General features: G+C 34.2%; 1 protein-coding gene across 2 annotated transcripts in view; it reads left to right on the forward strand.

The window, feature by feature from the left end:
• The window catches only part of LOC114343294 (failed axon connections), a 166,526-nt gene that overhangs the window by 138,202 nt on the left and 2,587 nt on the right, over positions 1–25,737 (forward strand). Inside the window, exons 2-4 of one of the 2 annotated variants that reach the window (XM_028294107.2) lie at positions 5,474–5,812; positions 21,201–21,347; positions 23,480–23,773. In XM_028294107.2, coding sequence (XP_028149908.1) covers positions 5,474–5,812; positions 21,201–21,347; positions 23,480–23,773 — 780 coding nt within the window. The remainder of the gene's footprint in view (positions 1–5,473; positions 5,813–21,200; positions 21,348–23,479; positions 23,774–25,737) is intronic. The other variant, XM_028294113.2, reaches the window with a different exon arrangement.

Raw genomic sequence — 25,737 nt, forward strand, 5'->3', positions numbered from 1 at the left:
GTAAATTTATTTTGACGTTTCGATTTCCACTTGGAAATTTATTTTGAGAACGATTTCTGAAGTGGAAATTTCTTCTTTTTGTATAGACATGACTCTGCCTGTTTTTTCAATGTGCCTCTAGTAAGTTGTCGTTCCTTCGTTTTCGTGGTCTGGAAATTTATTTTGAGAACGATTTCTGAAGTGGAAATTTCTTCTTCTTCTTTTTGTATAGACATAACTCTGCCTGTTCTTTCAATGTGCCTCTAGTAAGTTGTCGTTCCTTCGTTTTCGTGGTCTTCCCAATGATCGTCTTCCTATTGGTGAACCGTCTCTCGCTGTCCTGACTACCCTATTTGTTGTCATTCGGCTTATGTGGTCATTCCATTCTATTCTTCTGTTTCTTATCCAGTTATTAATGTTATCCACCTTGCATCTCCGTCGTATATCTGTACTTCTAGCTCTGTCCCATAGAATCTTCCCATCGATTTTTCGAAGGGTTTTTATCTCCGCTGTTTCGAGCAATATTTTTGTCCTCTCTGTGTCGGGTCGTGTTTCTGACGCGTATGTCATTATTGGTCTGATGACTGTTTTGTAAATTCTGCCTTTCATTTCTTTTCCGATATTTTTATTTCTCCGTATTGTGTCATTCAGGCAACCTGCGGCTCTGTTTCCTCTATTCATTTGATCTTCCACTTCTGTTTCGAGCCTTCCGTAGCGAGATAGTGTGATGGCTAGGTATTTAAACTCCATCACTTGTTCTATTATATGACCTTCCAGCTCCAATTTACGTCTTATTGGATCTGCTGTTATAACCATGCATTTTGTCTTTTTTGAGGAAATTAACATGTTAAATTTTCTGACGGATATGTTAAATTGGTGGAAATTTAAACGTAAAAAATTGTGGTTAGTTCCCATTAAAGACAGTAAATATTAAATGCCACAAGGAAATATTTTCTTTTTACTGTTTTTCTGTGATTCTGATTATTTTCTTCGTTTATCATTTTGGTTAAACAATACCAGTAATTTTCTTTGAATCTATATCCTCTAAAAACTTGTAGAAGAAAAGAAGTATCCAATGTTTTTCACCCAGATAATCTTTTACTAAACTCTGCAAAGAAGTTATCTGCGGATAAGAAGAGAGAAGCTTGATTCTGTTGGAAAAGGTATTTATTTTTGCCCCAGAGTTTGAATCAAATACTTCATTGCATCATCACTGTTTTCATTCAAACAGCCAATGTTAATATCGTCAGCATAACCATTGCAATCTCCAGGGCCCCCGCAAGGTTGACCGACGCCCGCGTGCGGCACATAATTTAGCGCCCTTTAAATCCACTACATACAGTGCGTTGGAATAAGTGTTACCTCCCCTTAATAACCCACTTATTTCATGCACATAAGCAAAACACTCGGATAGGTCGATTTTTAAAATAATCAAAGTATATTATAACATCAATGTTTCGAACTTTACGCGACTCCTCTTCAGGTGGTAGGCAAAACTTTGATTTTTTTAAATCAGAAAGTATAACATGTGATAGCTCATTTAAAAGTGTTTGAAATACTGATTACAAAAATGTATAATAGCGTAGGCGCAAAATTTCGATTGAATTGTTTTTAAACGCATTCATTTTTTTTTTCGAATCCTAAGAAAACTAATAAGTATTTTTGAAAAATTTAAACGCAGAATAAAAGATTACATTATTACCGAGGGCTGAAAGTTCCATAGAATAAACAAAAATTTCTTTTGAATGCTATATTTAAAATAAAAAATCCGACTAAATTTTCTTTTCTTTTCACCTCTGTGACTTATATTAGATTATATTATGATTATTAAAATAACCATTATAGAAGTTCTCAGGGACTTTTGACCCTCGATAATATTGTAATATTTCATTCTGCGTTTAAATTTAAAAAAAATACTTATTACTTTTCTCAGGATTCGAAAAAAATGAATACATTTCACAATATTTCGACCGAAATTTTTCGAATACGGTCTCAAAAAGGATTAAAGTATTATACATTTTTGTAATCAGTCTTTCAAAAGGTTTTAAAGAGGTGTCACATGATGTACTTTCCCATTTAAAAAAATCAAAGTTATCACTGTCACCTGAAGAGGGACCGCGTAAAGTTCGAAACAGTGATGCTATAATATAATATAATTATTGTAAAAATCGATCTGTACGGGCGTTTTGCTTATGTGCTAAAAATTACTAAGTTATTAAGGGGGGGTAACACTTATTCCAGCGCACCTTATATACAGTTATGAAAAAAATCTATAATTTTTAATTTTTTACTTGTAATAAAACAACAGAAATTGCAAGAACTCAAATTTTACTTTTCTTGTAACTGATTTGCTAATGATGGCAAAAAAAAACAAATAAAACATTCATATGATAATTAAATCTAGAAATCGGTACCTTAAATCTAAATCGAATTAAATGAGCCATTGGTGTCATTTTAAATTTTGATTGGGGGGGGGGGGGGACAAGCAGTAAAAGAAGGTTGAAATTTTTACTACAGTTCCTACTGAGAAGTAGGAACTGTACTGTTTTACTTTACAAATTGATACTGTAGTTATTTTGTTCCATTAGTAATGAATCATATAATATATATTATTATATATATATATATATATATATATATATATATATATATATATATATATATATATATATATATATTATAAAGTTTATGTTCCTAATTATTAAAAATAAATTATTATAGTAATTCTGTATATTCCAATATTAAAGAGAGGGGGCAAATGTCCCTCCTGACTCTATCAAATGACGCCCCTGAAATAGGTGTTTTTCTAGATTTGACTGTAGCAAATTCTTTTATAATATGTATCTTTAATGTCAATTTTATTGATTAGTTCTTGCTTTATAACTAATATTGCCAAACTAGATAATCTTTTCTCTGCCATAGTAGACCTCAAATAATTTTTAATTAAAATTTTAAAGTGAGGAGGATTCTGAATGAAATACTGATATTTGATAAAGATGAAGTTAAATATTTTCAAATATGTATTGAAGATTATGAAGAGGATTTGATGAGTCGTGCAATGAAAATAATTTTAAAGCGTTTATCTCACTAAATAAATCAGTTTCACCAATATCCGCCTCTGTTCTTACTGGATCAATTAGCATTTGTTGAAGATCAAGACAGTTTTAGTTTTTACACAAAACAAGACAGTTTTTAGACAAAATATCTATCTATATTAAATACACTTAATGTACTAAAAAACCAATAACATCATATCAAATCTACTATTTAACGAAATTAGTACCTACTTGATCAATTATTATTCTAACACTGTCTACTTTCTATGTAAAAGGTATCATTATCTGCTATATCTGTAAGATTCTCACAAATTTTAATTATACGAAATTTGAAGGGCTTGATAGCTTCTATCCTACTCGACCATCTTGTTTCACTTGTTTCACTTAGGGGTTTTAGATTTAACTCAGGAACATCTAGTTTATAATATTTCATCTTTTACGGAGGAATAGAAAAATAGTAAAAAGTAAAACAATACAATAAGAATAATTAGTAATTATTAACACCAAATATAGAATACTTAAAATATTATTTATTTTTTCGGTAATACCACAATATTTGATTTTTGAGATTTCTCTAGGTGTTCATGAAAAAATTAAAATTGAAAAAAAAATGATTACCTCATTTAAAATAAATATTTCTTATTTACCAAACCTTCGGTTTGGCGCCTTTTGGGGGTTGCGCCCGCGTGCGTCGCACGCGTTGCACGCCTGGTTACGGGGGCCCTGGCAATCTCATAGTTCTGAATCGGATAGTTTTAGTCTATAGAGTGGCATGATTAAAGGACAATGTAACAAACATGGAATTAATTCTGAGGGCAAAAGACTCAGTACGTAAAATAGGTAAAGCAGTAGGTCCAGACGAAATTCCAGTAGAAAGCTTAAAAGACATGAATGATGAAACCTAATGATGACTAATTTATCCAGGCTATACCTCTTAAACGAATAGAGATTTTCGAATAGGACAAAAACTAGTCTATTCCATTTGTAATACACTTTAATATGGCGTAGAAAAAATCATCCTCTAAATATTCATCCGTTAGCTAGAACCCCTAACTTTAATTTTTTTAATAGCACCCTGTATATTTTTTATAGTTTTGGATATGGTCTTCTATTGTCTATTCAACAGATTTTTCAAATATAATATGGGTTTGTAAATAATCAAGAAAATATCAGTTTATTTTTTATGTGTCTCAGACTAATAATTTATTATTTATCCAGGCTATATCTCTTAGGGCCGGTTGTTCGAACGCTAATCAAGAAGTTGATTATAATTAATTCCCCTTAACAACCATCAAATAACAACACCCCTCATTCGTACGTCAATCCGTTGATTGTAATCAATTATGTTAATTATCATTATGATAATTAACATAATTGATTGATTAATTAATTATTAATTAACTTACAATTATTAACATAATTGATTAATAAATCTCATAATTGTAATCAATTATGTTTTCAGCAACCCAAACAAAGTTGACATTGACAGTTGGTGACAGTAATTAAATATTTGATAATGATCAGTTGATTCCATTTTTGATTAGCGTTCGAACAAACGGGCCTACAACTAATAAAGATTTTCAAATGGGACAAAAACTGATATATTCTATTTGTAATATACCACTTTAATATGGCGTAGAAAAAATCATCCTCTAAATATTCATCCCTTAGTTACAACCCCTAACTTTAACTTTTAATAACTATACCATAATTATTAACAAAAATAAAAAAAAAACTGATATTTTCTTGATATTTACAAACCGATTTTATTTTTAAAAAATCTGTTGAATAGACGATAGAAGACCACATTCAAAACTATAAAAAAATATACAGGGTGCTATTAAAAAAATTAAACGTAGGGGTTGTAACTAAGGGGTGAATATTTAGGGGATGATTTTTTCTACGCCATATTAAAGTGTATTGCAAATGGAATATATTAGTTTTTGTACCATTCGAAAATCTCTATTCGTTTAAGAGATATAGCCTGGATAAATTAGTCTGGCACATAACAAAAATAAAAAATAAACTGATATTTTCTTGATTATTTACGAACCGATTTTATTTTTAAAAAATCTGTTGAATAGACGATAGAAGACCACATCCAAAACTATAAAAAAATGTACAGGGTGCTATTAAAAAAAATTTAAGTTGGGGGTTGTAACTAAGGGATGTATATTTAGAGGATGATTTTTTTCTACGCGATATTGAAGTGTATTACAAATAGAATATATCAGTTTTTGTCCCATTCGAAAATGTCTATTCGTTTAAAAGATATAGCCTGGATAAATTAGTCTGTTATAAAAAATATAACGTTCAACATAACGAATTTTTATTTTGGTTTAAATGATATATAGTATTATTATAGAAATGGTAGAAGTATAAATCGTTGTTTATTATTGTTGATATTGATGATAGTAATAAATATTTTTTTGTTTCAGAATGTCGACCACAAAATGAAATACCGCTCAAAGAAGGGCCAGCTGCCCTTTATAGAACTGAACGGAGAAGAAATAGCTGACAGTGCCATCATCATCAAGGATCTTTCGCAAAAATTCGGTCATGATCTCGATGTGTGCTTGACAGCGGAACAGAGAAATCTGGCCCACGCCACAATTTCCATGATCGAGAACCATCTAGCCTGGGTTGTAATGTGGTGGCGCACAAAATATCCTGATCAAGTGCTCAAGGGGTACAAAGTTAATTTGCAACACGCACTTGGAACCAGGATACCCAACGGTATTCTTAATTTCTTCTTTAAATTTGCTTTTGGTAGGAAGGTAAGCATTCTTTCATTATACGTATAGTTATCATCTTCTAGTATACATCTGAGGGTATATAGGAAAATAACGAGTTGTAACCTTAACTTTATTGACAAATCTTTGTTTATCTAATATGGGGAATTTTAAACACAAAAACAAAGGAAAAGTTTGCTTGCTAAAAGTCAAAAAGTGTAGGTTCTTGAATTACTAAGTGGAGCATATATAGGCCTGGATCCCGCGTACCAAAAAATGTTTATTAGCTGAAAATTTCTTAATATATAGTTTAACGGTGTCTAGTCGGACAAACTTTGATGTACGGGAACACTGGAACAGGGGAAGTTTCAATTGTGGAACAGGTTACAGGTTTCGAACGACAGACTACGAAAACGTCCCATGTATTTTGTCGGACAGAACTTCCAATTGATTTGTTACTCTTTCATTAAACTCTCATGCAAAAATCAGTCTGCTACTTACCACCAATATACCACCTGTCATTTGGCATGTTCTACGTGTCGGATTTATTAAAATGCCCAACATATTTGTCGAACAAACATTTTTTCATATACGTATTATATAAAGTTTTCACAATCATAAACTTGTCAGGATGATAAGTTCCACAATTAAATTTTTTCCTGTTATAGTGTTCCCATACATTAAAGTTTGTTTGACAAGACACCGTTAAGCTATTATCAAATTTTCAGCTTGCTATTAATAAACTTTTTTTTGGTACGCGGGATCCAGGCCTAATAGCTTCAGTGAAAACGCGCCATCGAGTTTGCGCTAAAAACTTCACTTCATTCCAAGACTTTCCTTGACCTCTTATTTCGTCCATGGTGGATCTTCTTTAAGTTTGTGCTGGGCGACCTATTTTTCTGTTTCCTTAGGGATTAAACTCTAGAGCAGTCTTTGCAATACCGGAGCTATTTTTTCGGAGTGTGTGGTGTGACCGATGCAACCCCAGTTTCTGGACTCTATTTAATTTTCTGCCCACTTTTGTTCGGTCAGGTTTAACAGATCTCAGTTTCTGATGATGTTAGGCCAGAAAATACGAACAGTTATTTGTAGACATTTATTAACAAAGACCTGCAGTTTGTCTGTAAGGGTGTTTGTCACTTTTCAGGTTTCACATCGGTAGAGTAGAATAGACATTACATTTGACTGGAATATTCGAATCTTTGTCTTTGTAGTATACTGGCCTGACCTCCAAAGAGAGTTGAGCATGGTGAAAGCTTGCTGAGCTTTTCGTATCTTCATACGAATATCGTCTTCTGGACCTCCGCTTACTGTTATGACACTTGCAAGATGCGTAAACTTTTCAGTTAATGGTAAATAGTATGTTGCATATTTTATTGGCTTCATTAGAAATTGTTTCAAATTGGTCAGCCACATCTTGAAACCTTTGTCCTAATAGGTAGATATCGTTGGCGTATTCTAGATTGCTTAAGCGTATGGTTAACATCGTCTACACAGCTATGTTAAAAAGAAACGGAGAAAGCATGCATCCCTGTCTGACTCCAGTCATCATCATCATTCTCTTTGCCTTATCCCTATGCGGAGTCGGCTTCCCTAATTGCATTTCTCCATACAATTCTATCTTGGATCATATCAATATTAATCCCCTTTACCAACATGTTCTGCCTAATCGTCTCTCCCCACGTCTTCTTTGAAATTCCTCTCCTATTCCTTCCAGGAATCTGCACTTCAGCAATTCTTCGTATTGGGTGATTAGCGTCTCGACGTTGAATATGACCAAACCATCTCAACCTATGCTCTCTCATTTTGGCATCAATGTGCCACACCTAGACTTCCCCTAATATACTCATTTTTAATTTTATCCTTTTTTGTCACTCCACTCATCTATCTAAGCATTCTCATTTCCGTCACATGCATTCGTTGTTCCTCTTTCTTTTTCACTGCCCAACATTCAGTTCCGTACATCATAGCCGGTCTTATGGCTATTTTATAGAATTTTCCCTTCAACTCCATTGGAATTTTCTTGTCACACAGCACACCACTCACTTCCTTCCACTTCATCTATCCAGCCCTAATTCTACTGCATGCATCTCCATCTATTTCTCCATTACGCTGTAATACCGATCCCAGGTACTTAAAACTATTGCTTTTTACAATCAGTTCACCATCCAAAGATACCATTTTATTTGTAGTAACTCCATCTTTAAATGAACATAGCAAATACTCTGTCTTTGTCCTACTAAGTTTTAAACCTTTTTCCTCCAGAGCTTGTCTCCACTGTTCCAGTTTTTGTTCCAAGTCTCTTTCACTATTTCCTACTAACACGACGTCATCAGCATACATTAGGCATAATGGAATGTTACCCTGTAGTTTCGCTGTTATCTGGCCCAATACTAATGAGAATAAATACGGACTAAGCACCGAGCCTTGGTGCAATTCTCCTTTCACATGAAATTTATCAGTCTCTCCCACACCTGTCCCACTAGTCGTTACTCACTCATACATATCCCTCACGATCTTTACATATTCACCAGGGACTCCTTTCTTATTGAGTGCCCACCACATAATCTCTCGAGGAACTCTATCATATGCTTTCTCAAGATCAATGAATACCATATGAGCGTTTGTTTCTTTACTCCTGTATTTTTCCATCAACTGCCTTATAATGAAAATTACATCTGTTGTTGATCTGCCCTGCATAAAGCCAAATTGATTCTCGGATATTTCGGTCTCTTCACGTATCCGTCTATCAATTACTCTTTCCCATATTTTCATGGTGTGGCTAAGCAGTTTTATAGCCCTGTAGTTTGTACATTGTTGTGTATCTCCCTTGTTTTTGTAGACAGGTACTAGTATACTGCTTCTCCATTCGTCTGGACTTCCATAATTCTATTAAATAAACCTGCTAGCCACCTTGTTCCTGCCTCTCCCAATGCTCTCCATACTTCCCCAGGAATATCATCTGGTCCTGCCGCTTTTCCTTTCCTTATTTTTTGAAGCGCTTGAGCCACTTCCTCGTTTGTTATTTTGGTGACCATTGCTGCTACTGTCTCCGTTGACTCTACAGGCTGTCTGTCAAATTCTTCATTTAATAAGCTGTCAAAGTACTTTCTCCATCTCTTTTTGACATCCTTTTCGTGAACTAGTATTTTATTATTTTTATCTCTTTTGCTTTCTTTGCTCTCTGTTTGGCTATTTTATAATATATCTTCGTTTCGCCTTCCCTGGTATCAAGTTGATCGTATAGGTTTGAATACGCTTCTGCTTTGACTTTTGCTACTGCTACTTTCGCTTCCTTTTTCGCCACCATATAGTTTTGAAGATCTGTGTCGGATCTGGTTTCTTGCCACTTTTTATATAATGTTCGCTTCTCTTTTATTTTTCCTTGTACTTCGTTTGACCACCACCAAGTCTCTTTATCCTCAAACTTTTTTCCTGACGTTTTCCCAAGTATTTCAATAGCAGTCTCTCTCATACTACTGGTCATTTTTCTCCAAATTGTATTAGGGCTTCCTTTCATGTTCCAACATATTTTGTCTACTATTCTTTCGCTGAATAGGCCTTCCTTCTCATCTTTTAGCATCCACCACTTGATTTTTTGTGGTCCTCTCCGATATTTTGGTTTAGCTTCCTTTTTTACTTCAATGTCCAGAACAAGCAGCTTATGTTGTTGGCTTACTGTCTCACTAACTATTACCTTGCAGTCCTTGCATTCACGTATGTCTTCTTTCCTTATCATGAAGTAGTCTATTTGGGATTGATGTCCACTTTTGTACGTAATAAGCTGAGTTTCTCTCTTTTTAAAGAATGTGTTAACAATCGCCATATCTAGTGCTGTTGCTAATTCAAGCATATCATCTCCAGCTTCATTTGTAGTTCCAAAGCCTAATCCCCCATGTATTGCTTCGTATCCTGCCTTGGCTTGGCCCACATGTGCATATATTATAACCTATTATAACTTTCTCCTCTGACGGAATATCACTCAGGACGTCCCCTGACTCCAGTAAGTATCCTTCATCACCGTTGATCCTATTGTGTGTCACGCTACATTTCGGTTCAGTGTACAGTGACTTTATGATGGAAATTATTTTTTGCGGGATGTTCAAATTTAGCTTTACACGTCTTCAATTTTATCTAGAAGCTACTTCGCGAATTGATCTGACAATTTCTTTTGATGTAAGGCCCGCGTTAGAATGAAAATTTGATATGAGTGGAAGATTCTTGACGCGAGGGTTTGCCAATATGTTTGAAATTCAAAACTTGTATTATACGTTGGAAAAATGTTCTGCTATATTTTTCAAAGCATCGATTTGTTTAGGTGGTGGTGGTGCAGTGGGAAAATTGGACGTTGACGGAAACTGACGTTAGATCCAGTAGTTGAACGAACTAATAGGCCTGGATCCCGCGTACAAAAAAAAGTTTATTAATAGCAAACTGAAAATTTGTTAAAAGCTTAACGGTGTCTAGCCGGACAAACTTTGATGTATGGGAACACTGGAACAGGGAAAGTTCTAATTATGGAACAGGTTATAGGTTTCGGACGTCAGAATACGAAACCGTTCCGTGTATTTTGTCGGACAGTACTTCCAGTTGATTTGTAACCCTTTCATTAAACTGTCATGCAAAAATCAGACTGCTATTTACCACCAATATAATACCTGTCATTTGACATGCTCTACGTGTCGGACTTTTAAAATGCCTAACATATTTGTCGGGCAAACATTGTTTCATATATTATATAAAGTTTGCTATTGATTAGACCTATTATAAACAACCTGCCAGTTTTCACAATCATAAACTTGTCAGGATGACAAGTTCCACAATTAAAATCACGTTCCACAATTAAAACTTCCCCTGTTCCAGTGTTCCCATACATCAAAGTTGGTCCTACTAGACACCGGAGCACACTAGTTCGCTCCCGTGGTCAAAAAACCCTTTTAATTATATACTAGTTCGCTCCCATGGCTAAAGCGGATTAAATATTTATCTACTAAGTTCTAGGAGAATTAATATCGGCAAAATTGGTTCTGTGATTTTTGTATTTTATACCGGGTGGTGAATTGGAACACGGGCCATAGGAAACTCAATGTAAAATTCTAAACTGTTGAATTCCTGCTTCCCTAATTATTTTACATCAAAAGTCATAAGAAACTATTTGTAGAGAATTTAAATCTGTATTGAAAACAACTGTTAATATTGTTCTACGAACAATAATTATTCAAAATTTTGTAAAAATATAATACAGTTTTCAGAGAAATACGCCAAAGTTACGCCACACACAGTGCAATAATGTGTATAAGATTGCATTCGGTGACAATGAATTTATTATATTAACAATTTGAACTGTCAATTTCTTTATTTATTTTATCATTTATTGTTTAAAACACAATAAAGTTAATCAGATACCCTCAGTTAAGGAGAAAGTATTAATAATAAAGATATTTTATTCAGTCAATAGTGTGCTCACTGTCAGTTAAATAGTAACGTGTGGCCTAACATGCCCACACATACCTACTGCGGTAAATACATTATATTTTTCAAAATTTTGGAATGTGTTTAAATCGTAGAACAATTGTAACTTCTGTTTTTAATACAGATTTCAATCCTCTACAAATAACTTGTCATGACTTTTGATGTAACATAATTAAGGAAGCAGGAATTCAACAGTTTAAAATTTTACATTGAGTTTCCTATGGCCCGTTTTCCGATTCACCACCCGGTACCTACCTATAGAAATTATATTAAAATATTATTTGTTACATATTTATTTACAAGATAGTTGAATTATACAGAGTGTCCCGAAAAGATTGGTCATAAATTGTACCATAGATTTTGGGGTCAAAACTAGGTTGATTGAACCTGACTTACCTATATACAATAGTGCACACAAAAAAAGTTACAGCCCTTTGAAGTTACAAAATGAAAATTGATTTTTTTTCATATATCGAAAACTCTTGGAGATTTTTTATTGAAAATGGACATGTGGAACTCTTATGGTAGCAACATCTTAAAAAAAAATTAAGGTGAAGTTTGTGCACCCCATAAAAATTTTATGGGGGTTTTGTTCCCTTAAACCCCCCCAAACTTTTATGTACGTTCCAATTAAATTATTATTGTGGCACCATTAGTTAAACACAATATTTTTAAAACTTTTTTGGCTCCTAGTACTTTTTCGATAAGCCAGTGTTTATCGAGATATTTTGAATATTTGTCGAATCCACCACATATTTGTATATGGTTAAGTACGATTGTAGCGACCTGTTAATAATCTGAAAATTTATTTATAATTTACATTTTTAGGTATATTTTGAAAAAGAAGCCACATCTCGATAAAAGGTGACTTATCAAAAAAAGACTAAGAGGCAAAAAAGTTTTAAAAATATTGTATTTAACTAATGGTACCACAATAATAGTTTATTTAGAACGTACACAAACATTTGGGGGGTTTAAAGGAACAAAACCCCCTTAAAATTTTTATGTAAACATATTAAAAAAGAAGCCGCATCTCGATAAAAACTGGCTCATCGACAAAATACTAAGAGGCAAAAAAGTTTTAAAAACGTTGTGTTTAACTAATGGTACCACAATAATAAATAAATTGGAACGTACACCAAAGTTGGGGGGGGGGGGTTTAAGGGAACAAAACCCCCATTAAATTGTTATGGGGTCACGAAATTTCACTATAATTTTGTTTTAAGATGTTCCTGCCATAATAATGAAACATGTCCATTTTCAACAAAAAATCTCTAATAGTTTTCGATATATTGAAAAAAATCGATTTTCATTTTGTAACTTCAAAGGGCTGTAACTTTTTTTATGAGCACATTTGTACTAAGGTAAGTTAGGTTCAATAGAACTATTTTTGACCCCAGAATGTGTGGTATCATTTATGACCAATCTTTTCGGGACACCCTGTATTATTTGTATAATATTCACGTCATTTTGGTTCCTATTTTGAAAAATCTTAGTATGTAAGCAATTTTATTAGAAATTTTGGTTTCTAATGGCCGGAGCGAACTTACCTGTGACCCTTTTCTGTCGGGTATTAAAATCTGACCGCCGCCGGAGCGAACTAGTATATGCCCCTAGACACCGTTAAGCTATTAACAAATTTTCAGCTTTCTATTTATAAACTTTTGTTTGGTACGCAATTAGGTAGATTTATTAGATTTTACAAAGAATTTTTGATGTATCCTAAGTAATAGGCAACTACTTACATAGATAACATAATGATACTGTACTTTCAAATGAAGCAAAATGAAAAATATTTATGTTTATAAAAAATTAAGTTTTTCCTTACTCTCGTTATTTTTAATATATCCTCTATTTTGTTTGACAGTACTTAGTAGATAATTTAATGGATTTCACATGTTTTTCAAAATAGTTAACGAAATACTGCATTCGTAGATAATATTATTATGAAACGATCTTATGGAAACTTTTTCTGCAAATGTTGTTTTGTGGTTTTCATTAAATTTTCTGTATAAGAATGCAATGCACTTTTTTAAGTAATCAAGTTTTGCCGTGTTACTTCATATTTATTAATAATATAGTGAAAGTATAGGTACATTTTGTTAAAACGTAAGAACCGTAATCAACAATAATTATACAAAAAAAAAACAAAGGAAATAGTAATTTATGCTATAATTTTTTCATTAATGAAAAACTTAATATGGCAATTTCATGACTGAAACGGACACTTTTATGTAGGTATATGTGACAAACAATATTCTTTCTATGTCCCTATGCAAAAAATAAAATTCGATATTAAGCTTTCCTCTAAATTATTTTTTGAACCATAATCTTTTGTTAAGCAAACTCAGGTTTGTACTACAGGTACCTGTACATTAATTTTATAATATTTTAGAGCGATAATCATTTAAAATGTTAAACGAACGCCATTTTGTAAAATTATTTTAAATGGAATCATATTATGCAAAGTAATAATAAATCCTGCGACAGTTTGTATCGCTTAGTCTGTTTTAAATTTTTGTGAGATTCTGCCAGGCCATTTTAAAATTTCGTCTGCTAATATTCAACATCAGTGAAGAAACGTATGACTCGCTGTTCGAACCTTTATTGCTCTTTTTGTCTATTCCGTCTATTTTGGAACACACACCAACAGTAATTTTTTTGGATATCTTTCCCTAAATAGGCCTACTCTAGCTATACTGTTCGGAGTTGTGAAAATCTGTTTTTACCCGCTGCGGAAGAAGTTGCAACGTTTGTGTTACCACCTCCGTTAGTTATATTACCCAATTTACATGTTTACCAAATGGTGTGTTCAAGATTTGACTAGCGTAACAAGCAAATTTCTTCTAAAATTAAACCCGTACTCCTCGCTGCCCCAGCAAATTCCTTGGACTCCAGTCTTCATTATAAGAAAGTTGATTACGCAGAAGGTCAACGTCCAGTCGATTTATTTCCGGGCTGTCTGAGCTAATGTGAGCACATATCCCGTCTTTTATCAGCCGACATTATTAGTCGATGTTACTTAATATTCCTGTGCAGTCTGCAACTTAAACATGTTTAATCCAAGGTGGATTATCTAGACTAGACCTATTGTGAAATTCACACTGGGATTGCAGTACGAATAAGATAGGAATGCGCATTCAGTGTTGCCCCAGTTCCTGTGCGACGCTCTTGAGAGAGCCATCAACAACTGGCGAAGACCGACAACCCTGTGCGTTTATTCCCCATTAGAAATGTATTGCCCTATCTTAGCCGTAGTGCATTCTCGGTGTGAATTTCTCATTAGACAGTAAATTTTTTTTCATATTACGGCAACAGTGTGAAGAAAAGTATACTACGAGTATACATTCAACAAGTAAGCTTACAGTTAATCCCGCAGCCGAGGTATTTGTAATGGTTTATCTGTTCTAATATAAAATTATCATAATCTTGGTTTTTTCTCGTTAATATTTATTCCAAACTCTCCACAAGCATCATTAAGTTGAACTGACTTTCTTCTGTAAGTTCGTCTTAGTATCAGTTAGTAGGGCAGTGTCATCTGCATTTCGTATATTAGAAATTTGTTCTCCATTAATTTTTATTTCTGTAGAAAGGTTTTCCAAGACTGATTTTATAACATTTTAAATAAAATCCCTAAAAAAATTACAACTATTAACCATTTAAACGATTATTATTAGATTGAATCATAACATTTTATTACAAAATGGGAAATTGAACTCAATTTCGAGTTAATTAGAAATTGTAGAAAATCGAGGAAGTGAAATCAACAATTGCATTGTGTTTATTTATGTATTTCTTTGTGATGTGGTTTTATTACTAATGCAATGACTTTATAGAATAATGTTAATTTTGTATCAAATCATATTAGTTTCTGATAATTGTTAATATTTGTGACAGTCAAATTCGATTTTTCTTGTTCATTTCTATAATAAGTTTGATTGTTCATTTACGAATATTTGAAACCTTTCAGACGGGCCTTTAACTTTTATCCAGTGTTTTTAAACTAGAAATAGGATCAATATCTTGATCAAATATTTTGATAAAAAAAAATACATCATCATGAGATGATGTATTTTTTTGTATCGATAACTTCTTTAGTACATATGGGGCAACTGTGTCCCATCCATTCTAAGTTTTCTCCCGAAAAGTAAAGCCGCTATCCTTTCGCTTTTACTTAGAACTTTATGCTTTGATTTAAATCTGGCGTATTGGTATTTCCAGAGTACAGGGGCAGACGAACTATCATCCGTCTTAGATTCTTCCTCGTCTTCTTCAGGAACTTTTCGTGCGCGACATTTTCTGGAATCTTTATATCTTCACGTTTCATCAAACTCTACATGAGTTTGCGCTACATTATATTTATTAGAATTTTCTGAAATTTCAGGAACACGTAGGACAATGAAAGGGTTAAATATAGGGCGTAGAAAAAATATTTTACTATACTAAAAGCCACAGTTAGAATGCAGTGCAGGTAGGATAGAGCAATGTATTTCTTACGGGAGAACGGCCGACCACGTTGCCGGTTCGCCCCGAGCGGCGCATCAGGACCGGTGATTTCTCAGTCTATCGCCAAACTACCACGCACCTACTAGTCCAGTCGGGTTAGACGAATAAAAGGCCTAACCTTGCATTAGGAGCTGCCCCAAATTTTATTTTTCTTATCTTTAGGGGGGGTCAATAGTAGTGTTGCATTAGCCGCCATATTGATTTTAAAGGAGAACCGTTGTTGCTTAATATCTCCGCCATTTTCAACTTTTCAACAAAAACGGTAGGAACTGAAATTGTTGGAAACGCAATTTCCTACAATTTCGTTTCCACAATTTTCTTATGCGATCAATATTCTCCGAGTTAAGGGGGAAAATAGTGAAAGCGGAGGGGAAGCATAATTATTGAATTGTCTCAATTATTATTAACTTTACGACATAATTGCACATAAACAAAAATAAAGAGAATTATATTTTATACAATTTTTGAAACTTCCAATGAAACACCAACCAAACTAAGTACATAAAAGACATAAATAATAACTTATATGCATTAAGTTCACTTAATTTTATTAACTAGCGGGTTTATTGGTTGAATTTGTCTGTCGATAATTAAGTTTCATGTCAGCTAACATATTTTAATATTTCAACAATTTTTTTTTTAATTTTGGACCCTGTTGGGTGGAATTTTTCCATTCCTCCCTCCCTCGTAGACCCGCCACTGGTTCTCTCGAAAAATTGTAGTAAATCATAATTGCAACAATCTCAGTCCTTACACTTTTTGTCGAAAAGTTAAAAATGGTGGAGATATTGAACAAAAACAATTGCTATAAAATCATTCAGGTCTTACGCTCGCGCTTTTACCGCATACGCACTACCTTAAATATTGATTATATCAAAAAAAATGAAAGAGATCAAAATTTAATTTTCTTTATTTTTGTATAGGTCCAAATTTGTTCTAAAACTAATAATAAACGAGATAATTCTATAAATCAATAATTATGCTCTAACTGTCACTATTTTTTCGTCATAACTCAGAAAATATCGACCGCACGAAAAAAATTGGAATAAACGAAATTATAGAAAATCGAATTTTCAACAATTTCAGTTTCTTCACTTTTTGTCGAAAAGTTGAAAATGGCGGAGGTATTGAGCAAAAACGGTTCTCGTTTAAAATCAAGATGGCGGCTAACGCAACGGTTAAATTCAGTCGAGATTTTAAATTTATACTACTATTGACCCCCCTAAAGATTAGAAAAATAAAATTTGGGGCAGCTCGTAATGCAAGGTCAAATGCTATCCCGACTGGGCTATACCACTGTGCCGATATGAGCGGCATCGCTGCGCGTCATAAGACCAACACTGCATTCTAAAGCCTTGGTTTCCTCGAAAGCGACACCGACAAACTGCGACCGTAACACGGCGATGAATGACGTCATAAAAAACTGTACCACGCAAAATAATAGCGGTGGTTTCCAAGGATGCGTTGGAAGCCACCGCTTGCTGAGTTTACACATTGCATTGCCGCAGTGAATAACCTTGAATTTTTCACCGTAATCTGACGTCATTCATCGCAGTGTTACGGTCGCAGTTTGTCGGTGCCGCTTTCGAGGAAACCCTGGCTTAACTGTGGCTTCTACTTTACATCTTTAATATCAAAACCGTACATACCTCTTTATAGGTCTGGATCCCGCGTATGAAAAAAAAGTTGATTAATAGCAAGCTGAAAATTTGTTAATAGCTTAAGGGTGTCTAGTCGGACAAGCTTTGATATATGGGAACACTGGAACAGGGGCAGTTTTAATTGTAGAACAGGTTAAAAATTTGGAACGGTCAGACCACAAAAACGGCACATGTATTTTGTCCGACAGAACAGACTAAAACTCTTCGAACAGAGATTAAACTCTCATGCAAAAATCAGACTGCTATTTATCACCAAATGGGCGTTTTAATGAGTGGAACATGTAGAATATGCCAAATGACAGGAATTATGACAGGTGACAAATAGCAGTCTGATTTTTGCATGATTGTTTAATCTCTGTTCGGAGAGTTTAAGTCTGTTCTGTCGGACAAAATAAATGTGCCGTTTCCGTGGTGTGGCCGTTCCAAATTTTTAACCTGTTCCACAATTAAAGCTGCCCCTGTTCCAGTGTTCCCGTATATCAAAGTTTATCCGACTAGACACCCTTACGCTATTAACAAATTTTCAGCTTGCTATTAATCAACTTTTTTTTCATACGCGGGATCCAGACCTATTACTCTGGCAATGTATTGGGAGTATAATAAAATTTGTTAATAAGTATTGTTAATATTAAATAGAAATAGTAGAACATCCTTTAGTTTAAATATGTTTAGTAGTTGTAGGCCTTTGTATTTTATACATAGTTGCCTGATAATTCAGTAGTACCTACTTGTCAGTCACGTAGTATCATACAAATATCGCACATCCCGTTCAAAAGTGTAGTCAAAAAATCTGTAAAAGTTTCAAGTTTCTACATTATAAAAAAACAAGAGATCTTAAGCATTTTCCATTAAAATCATTTTTTTTATTAAACAATTAATAAACATAGAAAAAATTTTTATTGACAATTCGTGTATTGTTCTCGCGAATGCATATGTCTGCAAATGTTCATTCATTTGCATTGAAGAAAAGGCAGTTAAATGAGTCAAATTATTAATGTCTAAAGATTTGGCCCAAACGATTGAACTAAAGAAAAGCGTTTAAAAATATATAACACACAGCGACAAAATTAAAGGAACGCCTTAAGAATGGGACATGTTTGATGTCTCGAATCTCCTAAACCAGTTATCCGATTTAAGTGATTTTTTTTAGTATGATATAGCCTTATTATTTAAGAACATCGGTGTAATAATATTGTTGCTAGACAGGTAAATGCCATTTTATACCGGGTGTAACAATCATACTGTGTTTTTTCCTTAAAATTCGGATCACCCTGTGGAATACTCTAGACTCTAGCATATATAAAATATCAAAATTAAAACCCAATTGTAGTCTTAGGTTTTCTAAACATTTTCTTTTTTGATTCATTTGCTTCTGTTGGATAATAAAAAAAGTTAGGTACTTTAACAACTAGCCATGTTCTTCATCAATACAGAGTGTTTCTAAGTAAGTGCAACAAACTTTAAGGGGTAATCCAGCATGAAAAAATAGTGACCGTTTCTTTTATAAACATATTTCCGCAAATGCTTCGTTTCCAATATACGGGATGTTGAATTTTTTCTTACAAACTGATAATTTATTTATTGCTCTAAAACCGGTTGATATTTGCAAATGAAATTTGGTAGATTTTAAGAGGTAGGTATTGCGCATTTTTTGACATACCATTAAGAATTTTATATTCACCATTGGCGTGCATACGGATATAAACATTTTAGATATATTCCGTACGCGCGCCAATGGTGAATATAAAATTCTTAATTGTATGTAAAAAAATGCGCAATAACTACCTCTTAAAACCTACCAAATTTCATTTGCATATCTCAACCGGTTTTAGAGCAATAAATAAATCGTCAGTTTGTAAGAACAAATTCAACATCTGTATCTCGGAACCAAAGCATTTGCGAACCCATGTTTATAAGGCAAACTGTCATTATTTTTTCATGCAGAATTAACCCTTAAAGTTTGTCGCACTTATTTAGAAACACCCTGTATTGATGAAGAACATGGCTAGTTGTCAAAGTACATACCTAACTTTTTCATTATCCAACATAAGTGAATGAGTCAAAAAACAGAATGTTAAGAAAGGCTCGGGCTACAATTGAGTTTTAATTTCAATATTTATTAAATGCTTGAATATTCCACAGGGTGTTACGAACTTTCAGGAAAAAACACAATATTATTGTTTCACCCGGTATACAATGGCATTTACCTGTTTAGCAACACTGTTACTACATCGATATTTTTAGAGAATGAGGCCATAACATATTAAAAAAATCACTAAAATCGGACATGTTTAGGAGATTCGAGAAATCAAAAATGACCCATTTTTAAGGTGTCCCGATTTTTTTGGCCAGGAGTGTATTTATGGTATATTGTAGTTGCAGTAAATAAGGTTTGCTTTATCGGAACAATTTTCATTAATTTTCTAGAAATGTCCAACAAATGAGTCATGCCTTTTCTGATCTTACCGATTTAAAGTATACAAGCTGAAATAAAAAATATATTAGGAAGTAGGTACTATCAAAGTAAATATTTTGTTTTTGATCATCTGTAAAATTTTATTATTTTGATTTGTTACGGTTTAGAACGGGATGTGTGATATAATACCTACATTTTCCACAAAGAATGGGTATAGGGTTCCCTATGGAATATAATCGGTATAATATTCCTAAGAAAGGTTCCCTTTGCTGCTTAAAAAGAGTGCGACGTGCTGGGAGGAATCTGGCAACACTGCCTTACACATAAACTCTTTCTTTCTCTTGCCCCACCAGTTTCGCCTCTCTGCATTGCTCAGTGTCGGCCTAGCAGCCTGCGAAGATGGTAGTCCCGGTCGCTGTTACCGTTAATGTGAAATTCATGCTGTGATACGCTTTTTAAATGCAAAATTGATTTCACCTATTGACAGTCATCGTCAGCTCATCGAAGTTTATGGGTAAAAGTGCATATCTGAATATCTGTTCAACATGTTCGCAAATGGTGTAGAGAATTCAGTGAAGGCCGAATTCACGATGAATCTGAAGACCTTTCGCTCCGATCTTCACTGAATTCTCTACACTCTACACCATTTGCGAACATGTTACACTTTTACCCATAAACTTGACGAGTAGACGAAGAATGTCATTAGGTGAAATGCATTTAGCATTTAAAAACGTATCACGGCCTGAATTTCACATTGGTGATAACAGCGACCGGATCTCCACCTTCGTAGGCTACTAGGCCGACACTGAGTAATACAGCGAGGCGAAACTGGTGGGGTAAGAGAGAGGGAGAGTTGATGTGTAAGGCAGTGTTGCCAGATTTCTCCCAGAACGTCTCACTCTTTTTCGGCGGCATTTTTTTACGAATGACCCAAGTAATATATGATAAATCATTCTTAAAACCTAAAAAGAGTGTCACCAAATGACAAGATACAGAAAAAAATCGGACAAATTACTAAATTCTTTTAAAGCTGAAATTTAATAAGCTGAGGAGGATCTATATATCGAGATTTTTCTTTTAAAAGTTGAATATGTCCTGTAAAATTGACTTAAATGTTCTTAAGAGTGGGCTAGTTAAAATATAAAAGTAATAAACTTAAACATAAATATTGATCTATATATCGAGATTTTTCTTTTAAAAGTTGAATATGTCCTGTAAAATTGACTTAAATGTTCTTAAGAGTGGGCTAGTTAAAATATAAACGTAATAAACTTAAATATAAATATTTGGGGGTGGTTGTAAGGATGTTTGCATGTTCTGCATGACATTTCCAGTGTTGTTTGTAGAGTTATATTTTAATTCTCTATTGACAATTTAGTGGTTCCAGGGAACCAAAAAGGTCAAAGCACAAGGAATGGGAGTTCATTCGGCGGAAGAAATTAACGAATTCGGCCAGGAGGATTTGAAAGTGCTGTCAGAAATGTTAGCCGACAAACCATTCTTCTTCGGAGACGAACCCACTACAGTAAGTATATCTATTAATACTTTTAACATTAGTAATTCTCAATTCTAAGCACGTTTGGCAGCCAGGAAATTGTGTTTGCCTGTTGAATATTGAACATAGAAATCGTTTGGAACTTAACTGGGATGTAAATATTTGCAACTAGATTGCGTACATATTATACTAATGATTGTAAAAACTTCCGATATTTATCGTTTTTCTCTTCATTCGAGTTTATTCATTGGGGACAGGAAAACTGAAACACAAAATTTGCGTTACGTTCAAATATTCTTTTTTAATTTTATCATGAAAATTTGTTTGATTTCATTGAAGTAAAACCTTTAGCTTGACTTTTTTTGATATCATATTCGGCCAATAAAGAAATTGTTGAAAATCGGCGGTCTTACATATAAATTGTAAAAGTCGCAGATTAAGGATGTACCAGAAAGAACTTTCAACACGAAAAGTTTCAGAGTTAAATAACTATTTACCATTTTAAATTTTATTAAAGTAGTGGATTGTGCATCTGAGACTTTTCAATGTGTTAGAAGATGTCGCTGGACCGCGTCCAATGGGAATTTCAATGATCTTTGAAATTCCCCTTAAATTGATGGTTGAGCTGTTTTTCGATTCAGAGGAGTGCACGCTAGCGCTGTTGATAAAGCCTGAAATGGTGGAAACAGCTGTCCGGCGATTGTGAATCCCCCTGAATCGAAAACAAGCAAAACCATCTTTTACTTTTCTATCTTTACTCAGATTTGAGTACTAGAAAGTTCCTCTTCTGTCCTTTTCCTAGACGAATGAAAACGGAATGTGATTGCATATAATGGAGTCCTTTTTGTTTTCTATATTCGTCGTCTGCTGCGGTCTTATAAATTGTAAAAGTCGCAGATTAAGGATGTACCAGAAAGAACTTTCAACACGAAAAGTTTCAGATTTAAATAACTATTTACCATTTTAAATTTTATTAAAGTAGTGGATTCTGCATCTGAGACTTTTCATTTTATGAAGAAGTCGTTGGGACTTAGGTCGGGGCTATACGTTGGATGGTTTTTACGAAGTGTGAGCAGTTGCTTTGTCCTGATGTAGAACGATTCGCCGCTATGTGTTGCTTTGTCGTAGTTTCGCGATAACTTCTGGTAAACAAACGGTTATTATACCAATCAGAAGTAACACTTCTTCGATCTTCTAAGGCAATGGTTGCCACATGACCAGATTTTGACACCCATGTTGCGACCATTTCTTCGACATACTTCGAGAACACATCACTTTTTTTTGGTTTTTCCTCATCCAGGAGCGTCATTTGAAATTTTGTTTGGGGGGGGCAAGCACTATATATACAATACATTATATATGATGTTATGATGAATATTGATGTATTTTTTGTAAATTTCAGTCATTTTCAGGGCCAGGGGGGGCAAATGCCCCCCCTGGACGCCCAAATGACACCCCTGTCCTCATCATGAAACTCTCACACAGCGGATTGACGTTTATTTTTCGATTCGTAGGAGTAAATCCAAGATTCATCGCCACTAACAATACTATAAACGTTTTTGAGCTTACTATGTTAAACCGTTTCAATGTCTTTCGACACCAATTGACGCGAAACGTTTTGTGCTCTCCTGTGAGCAAATGAGGGATCCAACTTCGTAACACCCAGTTCTTCATGTAGGATATTTTGGATCGAGATCTTTGAAATGCCCAAAAAAGCCTCCCTAAAAAGTGTGACTGGTGTTTTGGGTGGACCTGACCTTGATTTGTCGCTGAAGGACCAGCTGTTGCTTGTCGCTGACCAGCAGGAAATAGTTGAATGATGTGATGCTTCATTCCCAAACACAGAAACCATTTCAGCGAAACATTGCTGTTAGGATAATCCTCTCCGAAAATTATAAAAAAATTATAAGTCGAAAATATTCTCGGCTAAGATCCATTTTTAGACTTACTTGCTAATTTCAAAAATTCACTGTATCTACATGACTTGTATCGCAATCAAACTCTGGATTTATGTCAACAAAAGATTGAGGCACTTGTGTCAGAAAGTTTTGTTGGTCGGAGCTCTAAGCGGCTATATGAAAAACTAAAAAGACAAACCTCATATTATTTGTATGCTTTTATTAGTATGTAGACTTTTATACATTAAACCACTGTATTTTTAGTTGGACGTCGTCGTTTTCGCACACCTGGCTCAAATCTACTTCATCGACAAAGAAGTGAGCTATCCATTGAGAGATTTCATGACAGAATCCTGCCCCAACTTGGTCGGTTTGGTTAACCGTATGAAGGAGCGATGCTTCTCTGACTGGGACGACATTTGCACAACATTGGACTTGAATTCTCATTTACCCAAACCCAAAGCGGAAGAATCAAAAGACAACAAAGAGGAAAGCAAAGACGAGAAGGAGAGTGACAAAGAAAAAGAACCAGAGGAGAAAGATATTGAGAAGGAAAAGGTAATGCTTTTTCATTAAATAATTGTATTTTTAATTATAAAAGTCATTTGGTGATTACCGAAAGATTCATAACAACAAATTAATTTTTTATAACATCTTGTGTCTCTCCCAATATGCAATACAACTAAAACTAATTCCTGTAGTCTTTATTTGAGGACTTTCTTCTTCTTTACGTGCCATCTCCGCGACTGAAGTTGGCAATCATCATGCCTATTCTGATCTTAGATGCTGCTGCGCTGAATTGTTCGATTGATGTGCATCCGTACCATTCCCTTAAGTTAGGCAACCATGAGATTCTTCTCCTTCCTACACTTCTCTTGCCTGGATTTTCCCTTGTATAATTAATTGAAGTATGTTGTATTTCTCATTACGTATAACGTGCCCCATGTATTGCAGCTTTCATGTCGGTTTCATGATGGTTTCCAATATTTCCATTCTTTTGTTGACCCTTCTCATGTCTTCGTTGTTTGTTACATGCTCAGTCCATGATATCTTCAGGATTTTTCTATACACCCTCAGTTCAAATGCTTCCAACTTTTTAGCAGCCGACACGTTAAGTGTCCATGCTTCTATCCCGTAAAGTAGAGTCGAGAAAATATAACACCTTGCCAGCCTAATTCTCCAGTCTAATTTTAGTTCTCTTGCACAAAGTACCTTTCTCATTTTATTGAAGTTTGTTAATGCTCTCTTTATTCGAACTTTGATTTCTGTGGAGAAATTGTTTGTGTGCTTATTTATTTTCAGGCTTTCATTATTATTTTGGGTTTTGAGGACTTCACGTTTCCCAAATACATATAAAATCAGTTTACTGCGAATTTTAACTCAAAACAATATCCTGGTAAATTTCTATCACACATTTGCTTTACGGTATCAAATAATTATTGGATCAAAGAAGAAAGCCTTTCAGCTTTCATGTACCATGTATAATAAGGTGTACCAATGGTGTCTTCTCAAATATCGCTGAATACTTCCAAAAAATCACTGATGTTTTCCTTTTGGAGCGGGTTAGATCAGGAAAATTTCTAGCAATTACACCAAACTTCATATGGATTTGCTAAACACTCACAACTAAAAAGGATATCCATCACTATCAACAATCGATACTATGTACCAACTTTAGATGAAGAAGATGTTTGGTTGAAAGAAATCAAGTACATAACAACCTTTGACGCATAGTCATATGAACCAATGCAATATCGAAACAAGAACCAATAGTAATTACAATCGTTATTGTTCAAAATTAAAGAGAAGAGGAGTTTTGACATTATGCCCTCTACTCTATCATAATCGGGATTAAGACCTCACATAAAGCACTGGGTGTACAACAGGGTCATCAAACCCTCAATGACCTATGTACACCACTCCAACAGCAGCTGTAGAGGTTCTGCTAGGTCTATTTCCTTTGCTTTTGATAATACAAGGAGAGGCTAGATTGAGTTCCTACACAATAAAACAAATACTGAAACTTTGCAATGTACAGGACATATGAGTATCACAAGAACCATGATGCAATGAAATGTGAAGAATATAGAAGAATCAGCTTGATGAACCATGATTTAAAAGCCTTTTTGCGAGTGATAAATGACCGTGTCTACAAAAAACTAGACGATAGAATATCAGGAAACCACCTGGTATTTAAGAAAAGGCTTTGACACTATAACCCATAGAAAAGGGTCAAGATGTTAACTATGAAGTATGCATAGTCTAGTGGACTTATGCAAATAAGCCTTCGACAAAATACAACACAGAAAGAAGGCTTGCAAATATATTACAGAACACAGAAATATATGATCAGGATGTGTGAATCAGTACAAATACCTAACCTATAAGAAGAGGAGTATGACAATGATTTGTACTGTATCCCCTCTACTAAAGTGTGATCTATGAAATGTGCTCAGAAGATATATTTAAAGAGGCACTAGAAGACATAAATGTAGGCATATCAATTAACGCAACACTAGTGA

The sequence above is a fragment of the Diabrotica virgifera genome, chromosome 5 (genome assembly GCF_917563875.1).
Source record: "Diabrotica virgifera virgifera chromosome 5, PGI_DIABVI_V3a".
NCBI lineage: Eukaryota > Metazoa > Arthropoda > Insecta > Coleoptera > Chrysomelidae > Diabrotica > Diabrotica virgifera.